Here is a 26871-nt window from a genome sequence, read left to right on the forward strand (position 1 = left end):
ATAAGTTGATGAATACATATAAGAGGAGCGGACTATAAAAACCAACCGACGTGGCTAGTATGTGAGCCAAGGTCACTATTAGCACCATTAGCATAAAAATTAGTTTTGAATAGAAAATGTTGTAATATACTTTTAATACACACATTTTAAAACTATATTATGTATTATTTATAGTATATAATATAAAATTTAAAAACTTCATATAAAAATGATTACATTAGGATTATGTATAGAATGTTTTCAAAAAAAAAAAGGATTATGTATAGAAAAGCATTATTTATTAAAATATAGTTATGTATAAATTAAAATTTATATTTTTAAAATTATATATTATATTAAAATATAATAGGCAATAAAATATAGCTATTTTTTAATAATTTTTTTAGAAACATCTAGCGTATGAGTAGTCCCACAAAACACGCCAACCCACATGAGGTGGTTACTGGTTAGGGCTAGAGGGTTCCAACCGGCAAACCTTCGAGGGTAACTTGTGATGTTTGTGAATTTTTTTATTTTTTATTTTGGCTTGCAGTGGAGTGGCCTAGCCGGCTAGTACACATTGATACTCCTCAAAATAATATAATGAATTGATTAAAATTAATACAAAGTTAATAATTAAGGCTATGATCAAACAAATGAAGCAATTTCAATAATTTATTGTGAGGGTGAGACAAACAAATGAAGCAATCTTAGTCATGCTATGATATGATGCTAAGTAATGGACAAAAAAGATGATTTTACCTAAGAAAAGAGGCATCCATAATAATTAAACAGATGATGTATGATGACCAAATAAGCAATTATTGAGTGGTACAGGTGGGAGGTTTACACCACCAGAAAGTTTTTTCTTTCCCCATATTTCAAACTTGGATCATCAAATGATCCTTGTGCTGTGACTATGACACTTATTAATGAGGTCCCCTCTATACATCAATATCTTCACATGGTCTAAAGTCTAAACCTACAAATATCTGCATACATTAGAAAATATAGAATTTAACTATATATAAAATAATGAGAATCTAAACACTCATTAATAGTTTATACTTTTAATTAATACATTATGATAAATTTATAATGTTAGTATATTTACACTCAATTACCCGTCTATGATTTCTTTCAATGAGTTATATCTAGTACAATTGATATATGCCAACTGCAATAATTTACAATATCCCAAATACATAAGGACAATTTACCCTACAATACAACATGGTTGTCGCTTATGTGTGTGCTTATGTGTGTAAGTGTGTGTGCGTTTTTTTAATTTACGAGAAAATCCACAATCAATACCTGATTGTCTAAGGTGAAGTCTGCGTTGCGATCATAGCCTGTAAAGGATCATAAGCGAGTAAACCAGCAGACCGATAGACAGCTCCCACGAGAAGTTAAACTTATAGCATTGCAATTACCAAGCCAACTGTCCAAAAAACAAAGGAAAAAAGTGTCAAAGGTATCAACCAAGAAATGGATTGATGCTTTTAAGGTTGTCACTGTACACAAAGCTTGCAAAATCAAAAGATCCATTCAATTACTGTGAGCCCTTTTTACAGTACCAGAAAGGAACAGGGCACGGATGCTTTCGTGAAGAAAGTGATCTTTAAGTCTTAAAAAAATGTGGGTCTTTATGCTGACACAAGCGTAGCTACTGGTTTATTCCTTGTCCAACTTGTCTGCTCTCTCTCTCTCTCTGTCTCTCTCTCAGCTCATCTTCCGTCCTCCATTCAAAGTCGTCTTCTGGCTGCTCTGCAGTGTTTTACAGTACAGCTGGTGGATGGATATATGAAAGACGTGGACGTATCCTTTGATCATTCATCCAAGAACACACTAGTTCTGAGCCCTGCAGGATTCGCCATTGATCAAAGGTCAGTTCTTTCTGCTCTTTCCTGGTGATCATCAGCTGTAGTGTTTTGTTTCTTGGTGTTCTGTGATTTGGGTTTCTGTCTGGCAATTTTGAAGAGTCCATGGGGGACAATCAGTAGGAAATGTCGTTTTCCTATGCCAGCCAGCACCAACTGCCGACAAAAATGGTAAAGGCAGTGAAGGTTCCCAAGCTTGTCTTCATACTCTTTGTTGGAATGTCTGTTTGAAGGTCCAAACTACCGACAGTGGGTTGCTGCAACTGCCCATTTTAACCCAGAGTTTAATAGGCTGAGAGAGAGAGGTGTTCTTGTTTGCAGAATTGCAGTTCACCATTGTATAGTAGAGAGAGGGAGAGATGGAAGTTTTCTTTGCTGTCTGATTGTGCAGGAATTCTCAGTTGTTTGCTGCTTTTTCATGTTCTTTGTCGATTTTTGATGATGTTCTGTACAGGAATAGCATAGCATCATGTCTCTGAGGAATCTGATGGAGGACAAACGGCTAAACCTTAACCAACCTCTTCTATCTGTAAGACGAAACTCATTGATAGTAGGTAAAGATGATAAGATACGATCTCACAATGACTCGTTTGGGAGGAAACGGAGTGTTCCTCAACCTCCTTGTTATAAATCGGAGCTGAAATCTGGGCCGGTGAGCAACCCGGGAGTTGTGCCGTTCTTCTGGGAGCAGATTCCGGGAAAACCAAAGGATGAAGTAAAACCAGAAGCTGATCATGCCAGAGAAAGGCCTGTGCCAAAGCTTCCCCCGGGGAGAACCTCAGTAGCCAATCTATGGAACTCTGATAATGGCCCGGGAAGTTTCAACAGCTCGAAAGCTGTGGTGGAGGATGATGATGATGATAATTATGAATCTGCAGATGAAGAGGACGTGTTTTTGGATGCCCTTGATACGCTCTCTAGAACCCAGTCATCCGTCTTCTTGAATTGCAGCGTGAGTGGGTTGGATGAACCGGAGGGAAGACCATCAACAGATCCACAAACTCGGGACTTCATGATTAACCGGTTTCTACCAGCAGCAAAGGCAATGGCTTCAGAGATGGTTTCAGAAATACCTCAATATGTTCCCAAGAAGATGCAAACAGAGGTTCAAGAGCAACCAAGACAGCTGAACAAGGTAGTAAAGCCAGACAGGCAGCCTCAAAAGCTGTATGCACACAGTTCTGCAAGGCATTATTACCAACCTCGTAATTATGAAGAAGAAAGTGATGATGATGATTATAGCCATGAAGATATACCTGTAAAAGCATGCGGATTATTACCAAGTTTTTGTTTCAGAGGCTCGCTTGGCTTTCTGAATCCAGTACCCGGGATGAGTGTAAGGACTCGTGTACCTAAGCCTCCTGGAAGTAGAATGCAGGCTAGATCTTCATATGCTGGTTTATGCAGTGGAGTTGAGACTGGTGAGTCTGAAAAGAAGCTTACTTTAAAGAGTAATAATAATCAGAGACTTGAAGAATCATCCCTTTACAAGCTGCAGAATAGCGATCTTTCAGTCAACCATAACAAACCGACTGAAACCAATGCGAGTATTGATGCCTTGGGGTTGCCCAAAAAAGCCTGCAAAAGCTTTAAGGAGTTAATGGCTGCCGAGGATAGCTCAGTTCAGGAAGATTCAGACAATCGCGTGGCAGAGAAAACTGTGTATGTAGATACTGTACATAAGTTAGAGTCTCCAGTTCCCAAATCTTCTTCTCCTGAGGCTAAGGGAACAATTGAGATTCTTGTAACAAGAGTAAAGAAACACTTGGTAGATCATTTCCAAGATGATGCTGAAAAGCTAACCTCTGTGGATGAAGAAGCTAAAACCATGCCTATTGTTCAAGAGACTTCAAACTTCAATTCCCTATCTGCAGCCGATGAATTGAATTCCAAATCAGGAGGGAAGCCAGGGAATGATGATGGACAAGAACAATATTACGAGGAAACAATCACCTCAGTTAAGGCTGCAAATAACGAAGTTGATGAAGGTTTGCTTAAGAAAGACAGAACTGCGAAGCCAGAAAATCCACATGGAGAGTTCAAAGTATTTCCAGTACCCCCGCCATTGCCAAAGTCTCCATCAGATTCATGGCTTTTTCGCACTTTGCCTTCATTATCCTCAAAGAATTCCACTTTCCATCCCAAACAAGGAACAGGAAATCCCAGAAACCAGGCTCCTAAGTGGGAAACAATTGTTAAAACAACAAAGTGGCAAGGCCAACACTTGCGGAATTCTCAGGTAGACAAGAGCTAAGTCTACAATTTCAATTTCTTCAGCTAATAGTTTTCTGAAGTGCTTGACATAATTAACTTTCTTATGTAACCAGGAGCTAATGCCATTCAGACCTATACCAGAAGCTCTGTAGAAGTCCTCTGAACTCGTCTTGCTCTTCCCTGTGCTTTAATGGATTCATCCAACAGTGATCATGAATATACAATCCTCAGTCTTACAGAGCTGACAGCCCGACACTGTAAATGTTTATTACCATTCAAAGCCCTGTAATAATATAGCAGAGTACAAATACTTTTTTTTGTACAGATTATTTAGTCTGTTATACTAGCTACACCTTGCAGATGCAGAGTACTCCATCACTCATTCAATCATCTCAATTCTCAAATATAAAGCCCATAATGTAAATATTTCATAAATTATATATTTGAAAATGACTCTAACTGTCGACTAATTTAAGGTGAGGTCAGTAAAATTAATGTATATTATGTACATTACAATGCCTATTCTCTGACCAACATAAATTATTCTCACATTGGCTAAGCATATAACTAATTCACCTCAATAACACCCAAAAGATGTGCTCAACATGCCTGATTTGTAATTGGGTAAAAATAAAAAATAATAATAAGAAAAGTACTCGTTTAAGTTTTTATAACACGGCCTTTGTACTGTCCTCTCCTAATTACAAAGTCATCAGGAGGTTGAAACTCTTCCAACCAGGTCACTCCTGAGATTGTTACACCATCCACCTCGAGCTCACCTTAAGTGAAAGAAAGAAATTGCAGCAATAATATTATTATACTAAGACACATCGCATCATAGTAATTGACAAAAGTTGGAATTGAGTGCCCTTACCAGGAAGATCGCCTTTAGGAGACCTCCGGAAGTAGGTGCAATGTCGTCCATCCTCGGATGAGTATGGTGGAGAAAGGATGTCAAGAATTGCACAAGGAGTAATAGCTTTGAAACAATGGATATTGCCTCCGCTGACTGGATAGAGAATTGTAGTTCCACATGGAGCAGTCATCTGACAATCTTTAACAAGCCTTGCTGGTCTTGCACCTAAAACCCAAAGAACTGAAGCTTAATGATAGAGCTACCATGACAAAGATCCAAGAGAATTAGAGAATGCTTCACAACAATACATATGGGCAAATGAGCAAGTTTCATATTTCAATAGTTGGTCAGCTTAAACTACTCAAGCCCTTCTGAAGATTTTTTTTTTCCTGTTCCCCCAAAGTTCTGTGCTAGAAGATCATGATTGGGTGAAATGGAACTGAGGTGAACAAGATATAATTAACAACACTCCAGATATTCAAGAAAAAGAAACAATGAGGAACATAACCAGAAGCTAAAGACAGCAACAGCCAGATAGCCACAACTTAGTAAGGAGAAATCAGCAATAATATCCCAAAATAAAATTATAAACCAGGTCACATAACATGAGAAACTTGAGTCTAGAAAGAGGATAAAATTGAATATCAGCAATAACAGTTCAATTGATAACTTTCAGATGAAAAAAATATTAACTTCTTGTTCAAAAAAAAAATATTAACTTCAAATAACACACCTTGAGATGCGTCAGAATACCCCGGTACATCTATCCAATCATAGGACTTCACGTACAAAGAACCATACAGAAGCTTACTTAACACTGTCATCCCAGGATGGTTATGAAGAGGAATGATAGAGGAAGGTGGCATGCAGAATATTCCAATCTGTAACATTATTCAATACACTTGCATCTTTCAATCACTTGGTTTATTAGATTCCTCAAGTTAAAATAATTGGAACATACATCATTGTAACTCATTGTCAGCCTTAAATTTCATCCAATCACAAAATAAAAAGCCAGTTAAACAAATGTGCAACTCACAGAGAAGCTATCACATTCATGAATATGCAAGTATTTGATAGGAGGTGGTGACCGAAGGCTCCCATTACGCTCCCGTGCACTACCATTCCAACTCCGTACGACTTGTGCCTCCTGCTCAAGGCCTACATCCGAAGGCTTGATTTTATCTGAAACAAAAAAGGATAGTGCCAAACTTATCAAAAAGAGAGATAGATGACAAAGAACACTACGTTACTTGTGATATTGCATGAGCTATTCTAAGTATGTGGTAATACAGCATTGCATGAGCTATTCTAAGTATGTGGTAATACAGCATCAAATATCTTATTGCAATAAAAGGCAAAGAAACAGTTAAATTTAGGCAGCTAAAGTTGACATTTTAAGCCAAACCCTAATCTTCCTAACTATTATGTCAAGATTCTGCAGCTATTTTGAACAGCTTTGGTGCAGACTTTCAGTTACCATTTAAAATTTAAACCTGCCTATTTAATACATAATACATTGCATAAATTTTCATGTAGACCATTTACTATTTAGTATTCAATGAAGTACTCACTTATGCCTTTCACAAGAAAAAAAGCATGTCATCCTAAGTGCCTTGTTTAGGAATGTATTCATTGGGAATTTGGGATAGAGGGAATGTTTTAGGAAATCAGCTACAAAGTGATAAATTCAAAAAAATAAAATAAAATATATAGTCTTTTAATGAAGCCAAAGTAATATCCATTTTATTCATTTGTGTAAGAAATATATACCCATGTGCAAAGAATCATAGAGATTGACACTAAAATGAATAAATATCAACCTTAAACAATTACTCTACTAAAAAGAGTCATGTTAAAAAAGAGAGTCATGTTATAGTTTCTGGAATAAGGAAAATTTTCTAATAACTATGCATTCACAAAGCATGAAATACAATAGAATATCCAAATGAAAAGACAAGAATATAACATTCAAAGGATGTTTAGGGGCAAAGATCATTTAATATTCCAACTCCATATAGTTACAGTAATACATAGTAATACACATTTGATAAGTTCAGTAACACGTTAAATTTTATCATTACTCAAAAATAACTTATTAACTCAAAAATAACTTAGTTTATGCTCTGCATATAAATTGTGAGCATTCATAGCAGACAAAACTAAATACTATAAGAAACAGAGTTGTGTGACTGATTTAATTGTTGAGCAGGTGCAAAAAATATGGTGTAAACTAGAAACTTAACTGAAAACTAGAATAAACAAATATGTGAAAATGAGCATTTGAATGAAAGGTGAATATCCCAGAGAAAGACTGGGTCTTTAAATGGAACTTGTTAAGAAAAGATCATGTCCCTACCTAATAAAGCACGCACTTTTTCAAGAGCTTCTTCAGAAACAGGTCCATTTGTTGAGAGAGATGCCTTGCACGAGTTATAAAGCTTTTGAAGAGCAGGCATTTTTGTCAAACACAGAACTTTAACACCAACTGTCTACACAAGGAGACTTGTCTTGCCGGCTATAAAAGCTAGATGATAGCGTTAAAATCCTGGTCTGAAGGGCCCTCTATTTGACAGAAGACCCTTCAAGAACACAATCGGGAAGGGAATTTGCTGGAATTTGTATCGTACAATGATTATACATCCGTGCAATGCTTATCTGATCCTCTTTCACATTCTATCTTCAACACCACATTCTGAACAAGCAAAACTTTTGAAGTCAGCATTTCAAACAACATGGAATTCAGGGATCAGAATCCAAACCTGGAATTCTCTAAATGTTATATTACAGTTTCCTGTTCTCACCTCCAAACAGCTCATTTTTTTCACAATCCATTACATTATCCTTCTACAATCTATACAACATTCCAGGTTCAAATCCCAATAAAACTCCTAACAAATTGCACAGAATCATGTGAACACGGAAAATCTCTGATTTTTTGACCGGGAGCTGGAAATGAGCACAGGACATGAAAATGCAACTTACGAAATAAACAAACACACCAGAATTATACATACATATATAGCTACAGATATTCGTCTACACAACATTAAACACTGTTTGGAAGCCGGGAGGCGACTGCAACCTTAGTGAGAGAAAGTTAAGGTTTTAGAGAGTCGTACCTAGTACACGTCATCGAAGAGAGAGAGAGAGAGAGAGATCGCGCGAGGAAAGGGGGACGAAGAAGACTGATTGCGTTAGCGTAAAGATTGTGTTTTTCTCTGCAGTTTTTGGAGGTTTTCGGGTCTACGTCACGGGTCGGAGCTTTATGGTCTATTTCTTGTAGGGGTTAAAGTTAAACCGTCACACCTGCAACATAAATCAAATGAAATCATATATTTTCACAATAATATTTTTAATAAATAATTTTTGAGGTATTCTAGCTCTGAATATATAAGACAAGACTATCTTGGTTTGAACCAATATGTCTCAAAGGGAGACACATAAAAAAAAAAAATACATATTTTGAATCACTTGATATGACCAAAATATCTTATATATTTAACATTAAGAAAGAAAAAGAAAAAGAACGAACAATTTACTCTTCAAATTGTATAAAAGGTTTTTTGCTGGTAAATTTTCAATTATAAATCATGACGCAACCCCTCAACATTTTGGTTTAGGTAGTCGATACACTCTCTTTCATTTTTTTTTTAAATCCAATTGCATATTCTCCCCCGCCCTCCATTCAAATACATTTGTAAATGTCCAACAAGAAATCATGGCGCATCCCCTCAACATTATGACTTGGGTTAATCAATACACTCTGCTTCATTTTATTTTTCTTTTATCCAATTGCACATTCGCCTCGCCATCCATTCAAATACATTTGTAACATTTAGAGCACGTTTGGTTCGGGAAAAATATTTGAAAAGAAGTGAAAATGTAATTCCATGTAAAAGTAGTTACTAAGAAAATGAATTTTATTATTTTTGTTGGCGGAAAAGAAATAAATATGATTGTTAGGTTGGGGTAAAAAGGTATGAAAATAATGAGTATAAAGACTTATATGTCCTTGTATATTAATAAAGATAATAAAATTAATATTCTTTAATAATATTGTTTTGATTTGGGGGCCAATTTTTTCTTTTTAGCAAATTTTGGGGCAAATTTTAGGTTTTCAATCTTCTGATCTCCTTAATATTCATTCTCCGTCATCTCCGGTCCTGTGTGCGTGTGTGGGTTGTGGCTGCGTCTAACTGGCGAGGGCAGAGGCGGCGAGGCGGAAGCGAAGAGTGAGGCGGCGACTGCGAAGCGGGCGCGGAGAGGGCAGAGGCGGCGAGGCAGCGACCGGAGGCGGAGGCGGCGACTGGCGAGTTTCCAAACACAGTGCTGGTAAACATTAAATGTTTGATTATATTTGATTTGATTTCGTACATAAAATGTTTGGAATTGAATTGGTGAACATACACAGTGTTGGTGTTGGGTCTTTAAGTCCAATATGAAGATGCAGGCAAGGTCCAATAGTCTGATAATTAGAGTATTTTTGTAATAAATGGACAGGCAAATAAGCCCACTAAGCTATATTTGGGCTGTTTTTGAGGAGAAAAGATTGCTCTCCCAAAAGACAACTCTGCCGCATCAGCATGTGAGCTGTTGGAAGTATAAAAAAAGAAAATCCGGTAGACCGTTACGGTTAATTTCATCTTCTCCGGCGACGAAGATCCCGGAGTTCCTTGTAAACGACCGATCTTATTCGGAGTTTCTTCATTCTGTCAACTGCGGTCATGGTTGATGTGATCAAGTGTTGCCTCGATTCCATCAGACATGTAAGCTTCATTTCTGTAACTCTCTTTTTATCTCGATTTTAATTTTAATTTTAATTTTTTATAATTCTATGTAGGAATTCATTCTGCATATGTAATTTAGTGTTTTATTGTTTGAATTGTGCATTTGAAAACTGAGAAGCTTCCATTTGAACTAGGTGTGTAGGAACTTGTTACCTGAGACTAAATTCAGAATTTAATTGAACTTATTTATTTTATATGGCTTCTCAAATCGTGCAGTGTTCTCTATAGCGATGTAAAAACTACAACTTGCTTCATGCTAGTATGGTTCTGAAGCAACATTTGGTTGTTGACTTGTTTCTATGAGTTGCCTCTTCTTTTTTGTTTTTTTTTTAGACGAATTTTTGCTTCATTGGTTCAGATATCAGATGACATTAAAGATGCCATAGTGTACCTGGATGCTGGATCTACAGAGTGCTTTGAGTTTCTGGGAGCATTTTCTTTGTTATTTGAGCTTGGAGCGCATGCCATCTGCAGTTTGGAAAAAGTGTCTCCTCTTGATAAAGTATGTGTTATTATATTAGATATGCTTATCTGACCATGATTTTTATCTTCAAGAATCTCATCTGTTTTGTATCAACAGTAATGCAACAAAATATGAACCAGACAGTTGAGCCATTTTTGTGGTGAAACAAATCATTTATTAGTGATATGAGAAACTGATGTTACTATCCAGGAACAACTTCTGAATATGATGCGGTCTCTTTTCTGATCATTCTTTTGTAACGAGCTAGATACTAGTTTGTGTGTGTTTGTGCATGCACATTGTTTATAAACTAATAACTATTGTAGAGTTTGTTTACACCATCAAATATCAACATGGTTGGTTGCTTTCTCTTGTCCCTGTTATGTATCTCCTTTTTTTTGTTTTCTTTTTTTTTTCTCAATTACAAAATATAAATGTGAACTAAGATAGAGATGCATTACTGTGAAAGTATAAATTGCTTTTTTTCTAACATACATAAAATGTAAGAGTATGTTGCATTTTAAAGTTTTTCAGTTTTGAATAGGTAGCACAAGCTAGCATTTCTAACTTTTCTGATTGCCTGTGCTTTCTTTCAAGGTGGCTGATTGGAGTTCAAGTTCTGGCACTAACAAGAAAATAGTCATTATCACATCACGTCTTCTAAGTGATGCTCATAGATACATTTTACGTTGTCTTAGCACTCTTCAAAATGTACATCGCTGTGCCATATTTACATCCATATCGGAGGTGCTTTCTTTTCTCTGAACTAATGAATGTTATTTCACTTCCTGCTATAGAGTTCAAAATGTCATTTCTTTGCTCTGAACTATATGTCTTAATATGTAATGTGGAGTAGTATTATTTTCTAAACATTATGGTGTAAATACAAAATTAAGAAGCAACACATTCTGATTTCCATTGTATACTATCTTCTAGTAGATAAATTCTAAAAGGAGTTCAGTGTTCCAGAGTTTGTTTGATTCAAAATTTACAAACTTGGTTTTATAAATCTGAATAATATGAATTCTAAAAGGTCTATATATCCAGGTGTGTGTAATCTCCACAATAACAAATTGCTACTCTCTCTCTCTCCCTATATATATATATCTTCTAGGTCACTTATTTACTAATGAGTTCCACATTTGTTGAACAAGGATATTAGAGTTAGAATACATTTTAAAATTCTTATCATCAAAATGTCTTTATTATGTTTCAGTATCTCCTTGAGTTTCTTGATTTTATGGAAGAAGCTTAAGATAATAGCATTCTGCTACTAGTTAACCAGGAGGTGATTTTATATCTATTGGTAAATTGTCAAGGGCACTTCTGCAGTTCTGCTGAGAACTGAGCATTTTTTGGTCATGACATTCCTGATTCCACTTATTTTTATTGACTAGTTATTCCATTTCTGACCCTGTATTCAAATATTTTATTTTGCAGATGGCTCACTCAGCATATCCTGATTCACCCCTAGGTCCAGATGCTTTCCCTGAATATGAATCTCTACTTGTCCAAGATTACGAGGAGCTCCTCAGAAGATCTCAGGTAAAATGTGAACCTTCTGGAGAAAGCCTATCAAAGGAAAGTGTGGCCCCTGAAGATGAAGAAGGGTGGTCACCACTTGCTACCAGTGCAGAGCATATGTCTGAATTTGATCCCGTTTCAAGTTTAAAGGGTTCAGAAAAGGACACTGTTATGGGCAAAGCAGCAGCTCTAGGAAGCAAGTTGGTTGTTTCTGTGCACCACTTCCCTTTGGTCTTGTGTCCCTTTTCACCTAGATTCTTTGTCTTACCTTCAGAAGGATCCATTGCAGAAGCATACTTGTCAACTGAACAAGAGAATTCTGTAAGCCGCGGATTGCCTCCAATAAGCACTGGAATACCTCCTGATGGTGAAGATATTCCTCCTGGGGCAACTCTTACAGCTCAATTTCTGTACCATCTGGCAACAAAGGTAATCATATGAATTGACTGATGGAGTTTTTCAAGAGATTGGATTTCTTTGCCTTTAGGGTTTCGGGTTTTGTTTTGTTCTTCCGTCACAGGCCATCAACTTTATGCCAGCACAACTCCTTTCCTTCGAATAGTTGCTATCATTTTACTTGCTTGTTGCTTCTATCTGTATGTGAATGCTAACTTCCTGTTCTATAACTTACAGATGGATTTGAAACTTGAGATATTTTCTCTTGGTGATTTCTCGAAAACTGTTGGTAAGCTTCTAACAGACATGTCAAGCCTTTATGATGTTGGCCGCCGTAAAAGATCAGCAGGGTTATTAATTATTGATCGCACACTTGATCTTCTTACTCCTTGCTGTCATGGGGATTCCCTTGTGGATCAATTTTTTTCATCTCTCCCCCGTAGGGAACGAACAGCGTCCTTAGGCACACCAAACCAACTCAAATTTGGCCCTACTTATTTACAACGAGCTCCCCTTAATGTTCTGATACCACTTGAAACCTTTATTAAGGAAGAAAGTTCAACAGGAAATAATTCCAGGCTGGTGGAAAGCATAGAAGCTTTTTTGAGTGGTTGGAACTCAACTTCTGAAATGACTGATTCGATGGACCTCAGTGCTAAACTTAATGAAGGAAAGTCTTTGAAAAGTGTTGAGAGTGACCTTCTTTGTGGGTCCTTTGTCTCCACTGACAATTATCAGGGAACCCCGTATCTGGAGGCCATTCTAGACAGGAGAACAAAAGATGGAACTGTACTAATTAAGAAATGGCTTCAAGAAGCTTTACGCCGGGAAAAAATTTCTTTAAATATGAAAATAAGTCCTGGTTATGCTTCAAAATCAGAGCTACAGGCCATGATTAGAGCATTGGCTAAAAGCCAGTCATCGTTGATGAAAAACAGAGGAATTATTCAGTTAGCAATAGCAGCTTTATATGTTCTGGATGAATTGCATAGTGCCAGATGGAATGCATTTAATAGTGCTGAGAAGATATTGGCTGTAAATGCTAGAGATACAAGCCAAAGTCTAGCTGCACAAATCAGTGATCTTATAAATAAAAGTGCTTTGGTGGGTGTGCAAGAGACTACAAGGGGACTACTCACTCTTCATGATGCCCTTCTTCTTGCAGTCAATGGATATATATTAGCTGGTGAGAATTTCCCGACATCTGGCTCCAGCGGTCCTTTCTCTTGGCAAGAAGAACATTTCATCAAAGAATCTATTGTTGATGCAATTATTGAGAACCCAGCAGTTGCTAAACTAAAGTTTCTCCAAGGTCTGACAGAAGAGCTTGAAGCCAACTTAAACAAGAGAAAACAAGAGGAAAAGGAAGAAAGTCTTGATCAAGCGGAAAACATTGATTTTGGTGATGAGTGGGGCAGTTGGGGAGATGAAGATGTAGATAAAGATAAAAGCAAAGAGCAAGTGTATGACGACATGCAGCTAAAGTTAGAGTTGCGTGATAGGGTAGATAACCTTTTCAAATTCCTGCACAAACTGTGTAAATTGAAGACAAATGTGTCATTTAGGGAGTGGTCGCCAGCCTTGGAAAGTAAATTCAGCGATGATCCTTACTCAAACAAAGGAATGCTTTATAAAGTGCTAAGCAGGGTACTAGACAAGCAGGACATACCTGGCTTAGAGTACCATTCATCTACTGTTGGCCGACTTTTTAAAAGTGGGTTTGGCAGATTTGGCCTTGGACAGGTATGGTTTAGTTTGTATATCAGACTATATTTTTCATAAGCCATGCATATTAAATTCTGCATTTTATTATTGACAGGCAAAACCAAGTCTTGCAGATCAGAACATTATCTTGGTTTTTGTCGTCGGGGGCATCAATGGTGTTGAGGTTTGCAGTCCTCGTACCCTCTTGTTTATCAATATTGCATTGCTCTTATAATAAAAACCAGTCTATGAACAAGAAAATAAAAGCAGAAAGACATTTTCCTATCATTTTCATTTGAAAGTGGAAACATGGGAAAGAACACTACCATTCTTTGAAAGTGAAGCAGCCTGCGCTAACCCATTGTATTGTAGGTACGGGAAGCCCAGGAAGCATTATCCGAAAGCACCCGACCTGATATAGATTTGATTCTTGGAGGAACAACTCTTCTTACACCCAACGACATGTTTGAACTACTCCTGGGCGAGTCTGGCTACATTTAATCCTGTCTGTTTTTCGAGGGAATGAAGTCTTCAAATTCTGCACAAGTGTTCTGCAGAACGCGACCTTCTCAATGTAGGTATGCAGCATTCTTCATAGACAGTTTTGTGACAGCTTAGACTTTTCAGTGTCCTTATCACACAGGCACTTGGAACTACAACTTTTGAAAATGCAGTTTGCTGCAAAGTTGCCCAGTATCTCACCCTGCAACTCTTTTAGGGATTTGGCAGGGTGGAGCTCATGTACTAGTAGTTTTTAATAGAATCAATACTAGTGAAATTTTTACAGTCCAAAGTAATTATTAAACTAAAAGGTTGCGTTTATTTCAATTCTCCACTCTCTTTTGAAATTAGAGGAATGTACAAGTAAATTTATTTTCTGATTTTGTTTCTCCATAACAACGAAGAATTTCTATAATTTCTGAGATACTCTGATGTAATTTGTTGACGGGATTATGTATAGCGGCTTACACGAATGAACAGCTAGAAGTATGTGTAGGATTACTTGAATAAATAGCTACAAGTATGTGTAGTATTACTCAAACTTACTAAGGTGGGAATTCCTAGATCCCAAAACTGGAAATGTCCTTGCACTCATCCAACGGCTGAGGACATTCCTATATTAACATGTTCTTTATTTTGTTTCATTATTTTTGTTGGTTTGTGTAATCATGTATCAAAATTAACATGTCATTTTCGTTTTATGCCTCCCTGTGTTGGGCACTTGGGCCCTCTACTGATTGATTCTGGATTTTTCAATCAAGTCCTCAAATTTCCAGTATATTTACATTCCCGAATCAAGCATGGCATGTTTGATGATGAATTGCTTATTAATCCAATTCATCATCAAATTGCATACAAAATTTTTTCATATTAGAGTTCCATGATCTTTTTAACACGGATTACCTCTCTTGCAGAATAATTTAGAAGCATGATTTCTCTTTACTCGCTCCAATAGACACAAGAGGAATTGTTACTTGTAGGAATTTAACTAATTTATTTTATATACAAATTATTTATTTAAAAACTACATTAAAAGAACTATTAAACAAAAATAATGATGGGAAAAGTGAAAAACGTTAAAGAAAATAAATTTTCACATTACAAGTAAAATAAGACAATGAAATATATAATTTTGTACACATTTTTTGTGTGTGTTTAAAGACCCATCTCGACACCTTCCCCTCACTATTATGAACAATTATATTGGAATATTGGATGGTTAGTATTACCAATATAATTGTTAGTTTTATTTAAATGAATCTTGTATCAAAGTAGCTAATTTTGTTTGAATTTGTAAAGAGGTATGAAAAATAGTAAGAATATATATGTTGGATCTGGAAAGAAACAGATGAACAAACATGGGGGGAACAAGAAAAAGTGCAACAAACATTCATTCTTGAAAGTGAAAAAGAGTTGAAGGGGTCAAAACGAGAGAAAGCGTAAATCCATTCTCCCGCGCTCAAAACGAGACAAACACAAACCTGAAGGGGAGTGAGAGAGTACGTGAGAGACAACCCAAACCCTGCAGTACTCTCACTGAACCTTTTTGTCAACTATAGCTCAGACACCCCACCCCCTCTTTCCCTTTCTCTCTCTCTCTCTATCTCTCTCTCCACTAAAATGGCTCTTGCATTTCCCCTCCCACCACTACCAGCTTCTTGGGCCTGAACCCACCCCAAAGTTCTCACCTTTCAGAGCTCTTAGGGATCAGCAATGGAAGAAGCCCAGAGTGATGATTACAGGAACAGAGAGAGAGTGGCTCTAGTCACAATCTTAGTCTTTGCTTCCCTTGCCATTGCCTCTTTGCTTCTGGCTTTCAGCTACTACTGCTATCTCCGGAGCAAAGTCTCCGCCCAGCGCCTCAACAACCGGAAAAGTAAGCCTTCTTTTACTCTCTGCAATACTTCAAGAATCTGACTATGGGTTCTATTTTTGCTATATATTTTACCCTTTTTTTTAAATGTTTGCTGAGATGTAGGGAAAATATGAAAGTTTGGATCTTGATGGTTTAATGGGTGATTTTTTGTCCTGTTTGGGAGTTTGGGGTTTCTTGTGTGGGAGCTAGAATTTATAAAGTTTGGATTTTTATGAAGATCTAGGGTCATTGTCACTGAGCAATAACTATAATAAAACCCTGACCCCAAGCTTGGAGACTGGTGTGTGTATTTATTTGGAATTACTTACCTGCAATTCTTGGAGACAAAAGGGAAGTAATTGTTGATTTGTTGAAAAGGAATAAAACCCTGACCCCAAGCTTCCAATGAGATGATAAAATAAAGTAGCTATTTAGGTAAGGGTAATAGTCAAGGTAAAATTTCTTTAGAAGGCTGAAACTTTACTGTCTGCTTTTCCTTTTGCTAAATTATCAGGATTTGTGTAGTCTGTTTATTTAGGTCCTAGAGTTATGTCATATGATGCATCTGCTAATTGAAGTTTATTTGGGTTGGGAGGCAAAAAGATTATTTGTTTCTTAAGTTGTTATCTTTTCCCCCTTTCACTTCTTCTTCATGTTTAGTTAAGGAGGGTGATTGTGAGGATAAGGATAAAGGAAGCGGGATTTCGAGTCTTAAAGTTACTGCTGAAAAGGGGCCTCAGATTTTCACCTTCAAGCAGCTGCATTCAGCAACTGGCGGTTTTGGGAAGTCTAATGTGATTGGACATGGCGCTTTTGGGTCGGTGTACAGGGGAGTGCTCCAAGATGGGAAGAAGGTTGCGGTTAAGCTGATGGATCAGGCCGGAAAGCAGGGGGAGGAGGAATTTGAAATGGAGGTAAGATATCGATGGAATCGTTTTTAGTGTTAGCTGTAGTGAAGCGAGTATCGGTTTACTTTTGTGTTCCTTTTTATATTTATTTTTGTAAAGACCCTTTCCGGTGATTACTTGCTGCAATTGATTATCAGGTGGAGTTGCTGAGCCGGTTGCGTTCACCATATTTGCTGTCACTGATTGGCTACTGCTCAGAAAGCCACCATAAGTTGCTTGTTTACGAGTTCATGGCGAACGGTGGCTTACAGGAACAGTTGTATCCAACCAGTGGTAATACTAAAACTTCTTTATGACCTCACTGAAGGACATTATCATAATGAAACCCCTCATGTAATGATTGTCGTTCCACGGGCTTGCATGTTTTCAAACTCCCCCCGAGTGTGTTTGCCCTTTGTTGCACGCTGTCGTTGTTGGCACTGTTTTGCATCGACTTCTGTAACTATTTTTGCTGTTTCTCTTTCCCCATGTATGTGAAAAAAAGAAAAAAAAAAAAAAAAAAGCGATTTAGTTCAACTCCCAGTGGCAGTGGCCTATTGGTCTTTTTGGTTTGAGCTGATCAACTATAGGCAACCTAGGCTAGTTTACCTTGCCGGCTAGGGTCACAAGGCGGGGTTTGATCTAAAACATGTTTTAGTGTTAGAAACAAAACATATCTGCTTTAGATTTTTGCATAACCTATAGCTTTTTATGTTTTTTTGAAACTTTTATTTTTTGTTATATAGGTTCCACCAGTGTATGTCTGAAGTTGGACTGGGAGACCCGGTTGAAGATAGCTTTGGAGGCAGCAAAAGGATTGGAATATCTCCATGAACATGTCAATCCGCCCGTTATACATAGAGATTTTAAAAGCAGCAACATTCTTTTGGACAAAAATTTCCATGCCAAAGTTTCTGACTTTGGATTGGCCAAACTTGGATCCGATAAAGCGGGTGGACATGTTTCCACTCGAGTGTTGGGCACCCAAGGATACGTTGCACCCGAGTAAGTCTTTTCTTTGCCTTTGCTTTATATGTAATAAAAGTATCTTCATTTGCTTTAGTTCTTTTGACAATATATACTTTTCTCAGTTTCTGTGCATCATTATATTGTCTCTTTGACTAAAACGACATTGTATTTGTAAGTTTCTGATATGCATGTGTATATTATTTCTGTCTATGTAGATATGCGTTAACCGGGCACCTGACCACAAAATCGGATGTGTATAGCTACGGAGTTGTCCTACTCGAGTTATTGACTGGCAGGGTTCCAGTTGATATGAAGCGGCCTCCCGGGGAAGGCGTTCTTGTATCCTGGGTAGGTCACTCGTGTCATTTTTACTATGATGTTTCATATTTTCTCGAGAAACCCAAGATTAAATTCTCCATCTTTTCCACCTAAATGACGGTCCTATTTGTGCATCAGGCTTTGCCCCGCCTAACTGACAGAGAAAAGGTTGTCGAGATTATGGATCCAGCGCTGGAGGGGCAGTACTCGATGAAAGAGGTGATTCAGGTTGCTGCTATCGCTGCAATGTGCGTACAGCCGGAAGCCGACTATCGGCCGCTCATGGCCGACGTGGTGCAGTCATTGGTTCCGCTGGTGAAACAGAACCGACCGGGTTCTAAGGCTGGCAGCTGCTCTAGCTTCCACGCTACACAGTCTCCCAAGATGTAAGGCCGTACTGGTGCAAGTGGACGGGGTATAACCCGCCATTGCCGGAAAAAAAAAAGTTAGGGTTTTGTAGCAGAAGGTTTTTGAATGGCAGAGCCCTATAATCTTGTTTGGTTTTTATCCAATGAAACATTGGAGCCAAGTGGCTATATTCTCAAGTTTGCAGTGTAGATGATGCTGAGAACCTTGTATTAGAACTGAAAAGTGGTGTACTGTAGAAATGATGTTTTGTTTTGTTGTAATTTTAACCACTACCTAAATTAAGACTTGAGCCAACACCATAAGTGTGCTATTTTTTTGGCACATTTGCAAGTTGGTTGTAAGTATGATTTCATCAGCTATATTAAATTTCAACTAATTTAGATTGAAGTATGTCTAATTGCTATGTCTATCTTTTATTGCTATGCCCCAGGAGATGGGTGCTATGGTTTCAGGTTTGATGGATCACTCTTTTGCATGGGATCATGCGATTCTTAATGACATTTTTGAGCCGGGTGATGTAGAGCGTATTATAAGGATCCCTATCGCCCTAGGCTATGATGATTCTTGGTACTGGCCTGTGGACCCAAGAGGGTGGTACACTGTTAAAGAGGGGTATAGTCGTATCATGGGTGAATATACAAGTGTGCCTGAGACTTTTGATAAGTGGTTAGCCCTATGGAAATTAAAAGCACCTCCAAAATGGAGGGCTTTCTTGTGGAAAGCTCTCTGGTATTCTTCCCACTACCACAAGTTTGATTTTAAAGAGGGTGGAAGTGGACCCCTCATGCCCAATGTGTGGGCTTCAACATGAAACCACCATGCATGCATTAATTTTTTGTGACTTTTCAAGGCTTGTATGGCATGAGTCAGCTCTTCCTATTACTAACTTGGCTGGTCACACGTTTCATGTGTGGTTCTCTAATGCTATGAGTATGCTTACGGGTGAGGATCTTGTTGTGGTTGTGGCAGTGCTATACCACATCTGGAGGGCGAGGAATGCTGCGGTTTGGGAGAGCAGTCTGCCTCGGCCATCACGGGTCTGGCACGCTGCGAAGATGGCGACTCAAGCATGGCAGTCTGTTCACGCTCCGCCACCAGCGCAAACAGCACTGGTTCTGCCGCATACCCAGGAGCCTACGCATATGCAGATATCATACCCAGCTCAGGCAAGATGCTTCTTCGACGCGGCTTTCCGACAAGCAACGATGGAGGCGACGATTGGTGCAGTCCTTTACTCCCCCACCGGCGGTTTTGCGACTGCTTTCAGTATGAGGCTTCCAGATTGCTCATCACCTTTGTTAGCTGAGGCTATGGCTTGTAAGGAGGCGCTCTCGTGGGTCAGGAATCGGGGTGTTTCATCTGTAGTTCTACACACTGATTGCTCGAACCTACAACGCTTGCTAGCATCATCTCGTGTTCATCTTTTCTCTTATATTGCCTATCCTATTGATTCTGCTAGGTCTCTCATGTCTTTGTTTACTAGCTGTTCTGTCGAACTAATTCCTAGAACGGCTAATCTAGGAGCACATACTCTAGCTTCGTTAGCGTTTTCACAGGTAAACGCTATGTCTTGGGACTCTGTCCCGCCTGCTTCATTTCTGATTATATTTAATGAATACTGTTTGTTTGGCTTTCAAAAAAAAGATTGAAGTATGTCTATCTTTTATTGCTATGTCTATCTTTTATTGCTTTATTTATAAAATTTCAACTAGAACTTTTATTTTTAAAGATTCAAATTCTTTTAAATTTAAATCACATTAGTTAGTTTGGGTCGATGACAACATAAATGGCATATGCTCTTAATTAAGTCATGTCACAACCCCTGGGCTAATCAGGTGGATCCGGACTGTTAAATGGATAAATAAAAACCCGAAACACTTTGTGGGTTTACCCAAAAAAAAAAAAAAAAAAAAAAAAAAAAAAAACCTTTAAACAATTATTGATTTATATTATTAGAGAAAGGGGTAAAAGTGACATTTCACAGTTAGCAGCAAAACCCTACTGACCTTCGTCCTTTACATATCAGGGTTCTTCTTCCGTTTCTCACTGCTGCCTCCCAGTCTCCCAAACCTGCAAATCTGCAACTTCACCGGGAAGCCATGGTCTCATCTCTCTCTCTCTCGATTTCACGTTGAAATGTGTATATCTCAGTTCATTCCTTCTCATGTAACTTTGTGTATGAATGCAGGCCTCAGAGAAGAAATTGAACAACCCAATGAGGGATATCAAGGTCCAGAAGCTGGTCCTCAACATCTCCGTCGGCGAGAGCGGCGATCGTCTCACCAGAGCCTCTAAGGTACGATACGACTCCGCTGTCCTTCATTGCATTGCCATTAATTGGTGCTAATTTTTGGACTGTGTTTGTAGGTTTTGGAGCAACTGAGTGGACAGACCCCCGTTTTCTCCAAAGGTATGCGGTTTTTTAGGTTTTAGTTACCATTGTCTCTGATCTTATAAGATTGAGATGCTTTAATCTTACTGGAACATGAAAGGATTAAGGTTTTGTGATTTAAGTGTGTTTTATTGGGAACATTGTTTCTGCAGTTTCTCTGTGAGTATGGGATTTGTTTGCTATCAATGATTTAGTTTCTATTCATGGATTAGTAGCATATATTGTTGCCTGGATTTGTGATACTTGGGTTATTTCGAATGAATTAACAGTGGATGTTCCTCTTTATTGAAAAAAAGAAGAAAAGAAGCTAGATTATTCTTAATTGTATGGCATTGAGAGGGAAAGCCTAATCTTTGTTATACTGAACTAATTATGAAATTGCTATGATTATATGGGTTTATGTTTGTTTTACTGTGTTATGTTATCTTTCATCAAGTACTTACAAAGTATTCTTTTGGGGTGGTAGTTTAAATTGTTGGGAAATTTGGATATTTGATGTTTAGAGTGATGTAGGGTATTTTGTCTTAAATGGCTTATAGGTTAGTGTGCTACAGATACTTGACTATTTGACTGAGAAGAGATGCATGTGTTTTAATCGCCATTTTGTACTTGTGAATGACGTTTCTGATGTGGTCGTTCTTCATTGACAGCAAGGTACACTGTGAGGTCCTTTGGTATCAGGCGTAATGAAAAGATTGCGTGCTATGTCACGGTCAGGGGAGACAAGGCAATGCAGCTTCTCGAGAGTGGGTTGAAAGTTAAGGAATATGAATTGCTAAGGAGGAACTTCAGTGACACTGGGTGCTTTGGTTTTGGTATCCAGGAACACATTGATCTTGGGATTAAGTAAGTACATGAATTCTTTTAGAATATATTGTGTGATTCTGTCATGTTGCCTGGCATTTTTTGTCGTGGAGGGAACATAGTCTGAATCTGGTATTTGCCAGAATGTTTTGTGAGTGTTTTTCATCAAAGTTGTTTGGTTAGAATAAATAGGAATACCACGTCCAGTGCATCATAAGAAATAGGAATACAATGGCCTTGATGTTTTTGTTTTGTTTGTCCACTTACAGGTATGACCCCTCAACTGGTATTTATGGTATGGACTTCTTTGTTGTCTTGGAACGCCCCGGTTACAGAGTTGCTCGCCGCCGTAGGTGCAAGGCTAGGGTTGGAATCCAACACAGGGTCACTAAGGAGGATGCAATGAAGTGGTTCCAAGTCAAATATGAAGGTGTTATCCTCAACAAGGCCTCAAATATTTAATGATTTCAATCCTAGGTTGATTGTGTTGAAACAGCATGTTTCCTAGAAATTTTATGTTTTTGCAGTTGTAGACTAATGACTATCATCCTTTTTATTTGAATCACAAAGTTTTGACATTCTGATCATTTTTTCACCTTTAATTTCATTTACATGGTTCTTATTATGTATTGGGAATATGTGCTCTGGAATCCTTCACTACCTTTTCCTTGTGCCTGTCAAACTCAAATTCTATTCAAGTTCAATTTTAGCTTCATGTTCATGCATTAATTCATGGGATGATTGGAATTGATTCTTTAGAATTACATTCAAATTTACTGCCTCTTTCTGTGGCATTATCATGACCTCTAGGCATCATCATCTATAAAAGTAGTGTTCACCCATTTGTTTAAATATGTTTCCAATACAAATAAAGCAACATTTTTTTTGCAATAAAAATACCTTTTGCTTTTGCTTCTTAAATTTCTTTAAAAAAACAAACAAAACAAAGAAAGCAATACAAAACATAATTCATAAAATCAGGAAACAATAGAGTTATCTAATGGCCCCTTAACTTCTAGTATGTAGGGGGCAAATGGGCGATATTGCTGTCAAACTTTGACATGAAGGCTAAAACTCCATAAACAAGAAACAGTATCACATATAAAGGGCCTAAGCAACATAATAGTACTCACCTACTCGGATCCCAACCGCAAAGCTGTAAACTATTTACAGATACAAGATTCGCCTCAGAAATACAATCCAAGTAAAGACACATTACCAAAACGAGTAACAGATTCACAGGAATATCAGATGAGATAAGGTAGCATAAATTTTGCATAGTATGGACACCAAGCATTGCCAAATACTGGAACTTCATGGAGCCAAATAAACAACCACCATTTTCCAAAATCATCATAGTTCTTTCATTCTACAATGCATCAAGCAAACACATTTCTGAATTCCCTAACCTCTAAGTCTCTAACTGATAAAACTTAACAACAACAACAACAGACAAAGGGTAACCACATTATGGATTTATGGTATTACAAGTTTCTTGCCTGCATAAATTGTGTCCCCTTTAAGATCATTAGCCTCCTTAATAGCCTCAATTGAAACCTAGCCACAACCAAAATCACTATAATATGAGTTACTGCCCAGCTGAAAAATGCATAGTTTGAACAAAATAATTGAAAGGAAAAATGAATCGTACTCATACCCCATACTCTCTCGACAGCCCCCAAAGTGTATCTCCTCTTACAATCTCGATTACCTTCGGCGATGGTTCCACCGGATTTTGCTCCGAACAACAAGTTGATTTCTACAAAACCAGTACGAATAAACACAAATTTACAAATAAATTAATGTTAGATAGGAAATTGAAGATCGATTTGTGAGAAGGAATTAATTACGAACCGTTACAATGGGTTCAGAAGGAGGCTGAGGTGGAGGCGGAGGCGGCGGAAGCTCCTGAGGCTGCCATTGCTTAAGAACTTGAGGTTGAGTCGACTCAGTGTCGCCGTTTTTTAGGCTGGGATTATTGTTGAAAGGGTTTAGGGCTTTGATAATGCTCATCGCAATTCCTGAGAAGACCACGAATCCAGCTGTTTTAGCGATAGCTTTCTCCCTATCGTCGCCGTCGCCGGCGGAATCATCAGCTGGTCCTCGCTTGTTCCACATCGATCCAACGGTCCGGTGGCGTTTCTGGATCGGAAAATGAGCGGTTTTTGGGAGGTTTTCGGTGGTGATGAGTGGTATGTATGACCGCAGAAATGGGTTCTAGCCGGAAAAGTTATGTGCCAAAACTTTTTGGTATTTATAATTTTAACCCAAAACTTATAAATTCTCCCAAATTAGCCGGAAAAAAAAGGTGATAATACACAAATTTGATTATCTCTTTAATAATTAAAAATTACATTCCCTGTTTCTCTCAAAAAAAAAAAAACTCCATTCCCTGGACCTTGTGGTCTAGTGACACCGATTTACACTCCCACACGAAGGGCCACACGAAGGAGAAAAAGTTTTCTGTTCATGTTGGAATTTTAGATGTCATTATGTTAAAATCAATTACCTTAATTTTTTGTTTTCATATTTTTAAAATTTTTATTTTTATTATAAAATCATCTATAACCAAACATTAATATTAACAATCATTATTCTACTACCAAACATACAAAATATTTTAACCAAAACTCATTACCATTACAAATATTTAATTCTCAATCTGATTAACCAAAACTCATTACCATTACAAATATTTAATTCTCAATCCGATTCTGCTTCTCGTGGGAATCCAAAATACAGTTTGAAATCCTTTAGCTTCTTTCCATTGTTATTGATGAAATGTCATATTTATTGTGGTAAGACCAATTAAACTTGTGATTGTAGAGTTTTTATTTGGAATAAGGTCTCATTATATATTACCGTTCTAATTGCTTCAATTTCATCACTCTCTTAAACACAACCATAACCAACTTAATTAACATATACAACTACCAACCCAACCGTTTCTTGGTGGTTATATAACGACATTGGAAGCAACTTTGTGTGCCCAACACCTGAGCTGATCTTTGATTTCCATTTCACTACTTCCAAATGCTGGGATTCTCCAAGTCTTCATCAATGGCTTCCTCTCCTCTTCCATAACACTCCAAGCTTCAGAAAGGTAAGGCCTCGAGACCATCGCACCCCCTTTATCATCATCATCTCCACCTTCTCTAACTCCCAGTCTCTGCAATCCAGGAATAATCGAACCCAGGGTTGAATCCTTATCCTCATCCGAGAACACAAACCCTAGATCCATAAACCCCTTCACCTCCTCAAATTCAAGCTCCGATAAACTCCGAGTCTTCCTCCTCCGGCTAAAACCCGGTGAAACGGTGTCGTTTCTTACGTTTGATTCGGGGAATTCTAGGTATTCTTTGCCGGAGAGAACCGGGTGGAGTTTGGGCGACCCGGAAAGAACAGATTTGGGAGAATGGGTCTGTGATTGTGATTCTAACCTCTCTTTGCTGCTCAAACACTGCTCGCTCAACGATCTCACCATCAACGTCGGAGTTCTGCAAAGATTATTAGCCGCCGCAGGCTCTTCAACGATTGTTTCTTGGGAGTTTGATGATTTTAAGGTGAGGATTTCATGTTCAAACCAGAAAGAATCGAAGAGGTTGAGAATTGTTTCGATATGTTCGTCGTTTTCGGCCGCCATTTTTACCGGCGATGAAGACGGTATAGAAGCGAGGAGATTAAATTAAAGGCTAATTATATACTCAGTCATCGGAGGAATTTGATTATATATTACATTAATGGTGGGGACATTTTTCTTTTGCTTTTAAAAAAGAATATATATTTAATTTAAAGGACATTTACAAAATAAATCATGTTTATTTCATGTTTTGCTTTATTTGTAAAAAATAATTTAATGTAACTAAGTTGTTGAATCGATCAATTAAAAAAGCAAATTCCGAGATCAAACCCGTAACCTCTCAGTTGTGAGAGCCAGAGCTATGCCGCTTGATCACAAGGCCTTTGACACTACATTTAGTTCTATTCTTTTAATTTGGTCATATTACATCCATGACTTTGAGCAACTTCCACTTTTAGTCCCCGACTATTATGTCCATGTCACATTTAGTCCTGTTCTTTTTAATTTTGACATAGAGAAAATTATCATTTTAGTCAACTGACTATTGGGGTCCTCTTAATTGCAGTTTATGACTTTCAAAAGTGTTAATTGCATACCCTGACTATTCAATTTCTGTCAATTTTGAACACTTCGACCAAATTGCCGGCCAAATCTCACCAGAATTTCTTAAACCTTAAAATAACGAGGGCGTTTTAGTCATTTCACACCCTAGTTCTTCTTCTCCGGTAAGCAACCATTTTTCTCTAATTTAGCAGCCATTTGTTATCCATCTTCAAACAACAACAATGATTGCTAACGAACGGTTCCTACAAAGAAAAATGGTCTAAACTAGAGACAATTTGTTATCCATTTTTCTCCAATTTAGCAACCATTTTTTCCCGCAAGCAAGCATTCTTTTCGGAGAGCTACCATTTTTTCCGGTCACAGTGTCGCATTAAGCTTGTTCGGAGGAGCGTGGAGTGACCACCCTTGGTACAGAGAAGCAAGGAAGAAGCACCCGCACGACATCTGAGGCACCACCCTTGTTCGCTGATGCTGTCGTTCTCCATAGCAGCCGGCGACATCTGAAGAGTAGCAACCAGCGCCGACAACATTTGCCATCGTTCAGATCTGCGACCGCCACCGAAAGCCTAAGGAGCAGCAAAGTCGACGACATCTGCTCGTTCAGATCTGCGACCACAAACCAAAGCTTAAGGAGTAGCAAAGCCGGCGAAATCTGTGAGAAGAAAAAAACCATGGCTGCCTGGTCTGCCGCCGACATTAGCGAGAAAAAAAAAAACCTAGGTTTGCGTCGTCGCTTAGCCGGAGAAGAGGAAGAACAGATGGCTTCGCCGGAGACAAATCCATTGCTACCTGGTCCGCCGGAGAAGAAGCAGAAAAAATTTGTTCG

General features: G+C 38.0%; 8 protein-coding genes and 1 long non-coding RNA gene across 12 annotated transcripts; 5 read left to right on the plus strand and 4 right to left on the minus strand.

Moving 5' to 3' along the window:
* Window positions 1–1037: 1037 nt before the first annotated feature.
* Window positions 1038–1658, minus strand: LOC115996615. The gene is made up of 2 exons (XR_004093653.1): window positions 1557–1658; window positions 1038–1420 (listed from the first exon to the last, which is right to left on the minus strand). It is a non-coding gene; the product is annotated as an uncharacterized LOC115996615 (long non-coding RNA).
* Window positions 1659–1695: 37 nt separating this feature from the next.
* Window positions 1696–4438, plus strand: LOC115996612. 2 transcript variants are annotated; one of them, XM_031235929.1, is made up of 3 exons: window positions 1696–1865; window positions 2314–4098; window positions 4187–4438. In XM_031235929.1, exons 2-3 carry the CDS (start codon window positions 2329–2331, stop codon window positions 4223–4225), a joined length of 1809 nt encoding a protein of 602 aa, XP_031091789.1. In that variant the 5' UTR covers window positions 1696–1865; window positions 2314–2328; the 3' UTR covers window positions 4226–4438. The 2 variants fall into 2 exon arrangements, with proteins under 2 accessions (XP_031091789.1, XP_031091790.1); XM_031235930.1 differs by lacking the exon at window positions 1696–1865 and adding an exon at window positions 1945–2030.
* A 43-nt stretch (window positions 4439–4481) lies between these two features.
* LOC115996614 (plant cysteine oxidase 4-like) lies at window positions 4482–8180 on the minus strand. Of its 2 annotated transcripts, none has more exons than XM_031235931.1 (6): window positions 8052–8180; window positions 7289–7624; window positions 5969–6114; window positions 5663–5810; window positions 4948–5154; window positions 4482–4852 (listed from the first exon to the last, which is right to left on the minus strand). In XM_031235931.1, the coding sequence occupies exons 2-6, from the start codon at window positions 7386–7388 to the stop codon at window positions 4734–4736; spliced, it is 720 nt and encodes a 239-aa protein (XP_031091791.1). In that variant the 5' UTR covers window positions 7389–7624; window positions 8052–8180; the 3' UTR covers window positions 4482–4733. The 2 variants fall into 2 exon arrangements, with proteins under 2 accessions (XP_031091791.1, XP_031091792.1); XM_031235932.1 differs by lacking the exon at window positions 8052–8180 and adding an exon at window positions 7734–7972.
* Window positions 8181–9088: 908 nt separating this feature from the next.
* Window positions 9089–14852, plus strand: LOC115996827 (sec1 family domain-containing protein MIP3). Its single transcript, XM_031236250.1, has 8 exons — window positions 9089–9264; window positions 9433–9698; window positions 10078–10221; window positions 10780–10929; window positions 11623–12135; window positions 12340–13845; window positions 13922–13990; window positions 14179–14852. The coding sequence occupies exons 2-8, from the start codon at window positions 9657–9659 to the stop codon at window positions 14305–14307; spliced, it is 2553 nt and encodes an 850-aa protein (XP_031092110.1). The 5' UTR covers window positions 9089–9264; window positions 9433–9656; the 3' UTR covers window positions 14308–14852.
* A 913-nt stretch (window positions 14853–15765) lies between these two features.
* LOC115996310 (probable serine/threonine-protein kinase PBL7) lies at window positions 15766–19095 on the plus strand. Its single transcript, XM_031235509.1, has 6 exons — window positions 15766–16183; window positions 16823–17076; window positions 17208–17343; window positions 17796–18054; window positions 18234–18366; window positions 18475–19095. The coding sequence occupies exons 1-6, from the start codon at window positions 16021–16023 to the stop codon at window positions 18724–18726; spliced, it is 1197 nt and encodes a 398-aa protein (XP_031091369.1). The 5' UTR covers window positions 15766–16020; the 3' UTR covers window positions 18727–19095.
* Window positions 19096–19138: 43 nt separating this feature from the next.
* On the plus strand, window positions 19139–20354 carry LOC115996936. The gene is made up of 2 exons (XM_031236382.1): window positions 19139–19434; window positions 19556–20354. Exons 1-2 carry the CDS (start codon window positions 19139–19141, stop codon window positions 20352–20354), a joined length of 1095 nt encoding a protein of 364 aa, XP_031092242.1.
* A 377-nt stretch (window positions 20355–20731) lies between these two features.
* Window positions 20732–22526, plus strand: LOC115995742 (60S ribosomal protein L11-1). 2 transcript variants are annotated; one of them, XM_031234863.1, is made up of 5 exons: window positions 20732–20807; window positions 20894–21001; window positions 21073–21115; window positions 21748–21943; window positions 22171–22526. In XM_031234863.1, exons 1-5 carry the CDS (start codon window positions 20805–20807, stop codon window positions 22361–22363), a joined length of 543 nt encoding a protein of 180 aa, XP_031090723.1. In that variant the 5' UTR covers window positions 20732–20804; the 3' UTR covers window positions 22364–22526. The 2 variants fall into 2 exon arrangements, with proteins under 2 accessions (XP_031090723.1, XP_031090722.1); XM_031234862.1 differs by lacking the exon at window positions 20732–20807 and having other exon boundaries at window positions 20888–21001.
* Window positions 22527–23156: 630 nt separating this feature from the next.
* On the minus strand, window positions 23157–24111 carry LOC115997219 (probable endopeptidase p60). The gene is made up of 3 exons (XM_031236729.1): window positions 23756–24111; window positions 23559–23660; window positions 23157–23458 (listed from the first exon to the last, which is right to left on the minus strand). Exons 1-3 carry the CDS (start codon window positions 24017–24019, stop codon window positions 23378–23380), a joined length of 447 nt encoding a protein of 148 aa, XP_031092589.1. The 5' UTR covers window positions 24020–24111; the 3' UTR covers window positions 23157–23377.
* Window positions 24112–24857: 746 nt separating this feature from the next.
* On the minus strand, window positions 24858–25544 carry LOC115996937. The gene has a single exon (XM_031236383.1). It carries the CDS (start codon window positions 25542–25544, stop codon window positions 24858–24860), a length of 687 nt encoding a protein of 228 aa, XP_031092243.1.
* Between the last annotated feature and the right edge of the window lie 1327 nt (window positions 25545–26871).

This window comes from Ipomoea triloba, chromosome 11 (genome assembly GCF_003576645.1).
Source record: "Ipomoea triloba cultivar NCNSP0323 chromosome 11, ASM357664v1".
Lineage (NCBI taxonomy): Eukaryota > Viridiplantae > Streptophyta > Magnoliopsida > Solanales > Convolvulaceae > Ipomoea > Ipomoea triloba.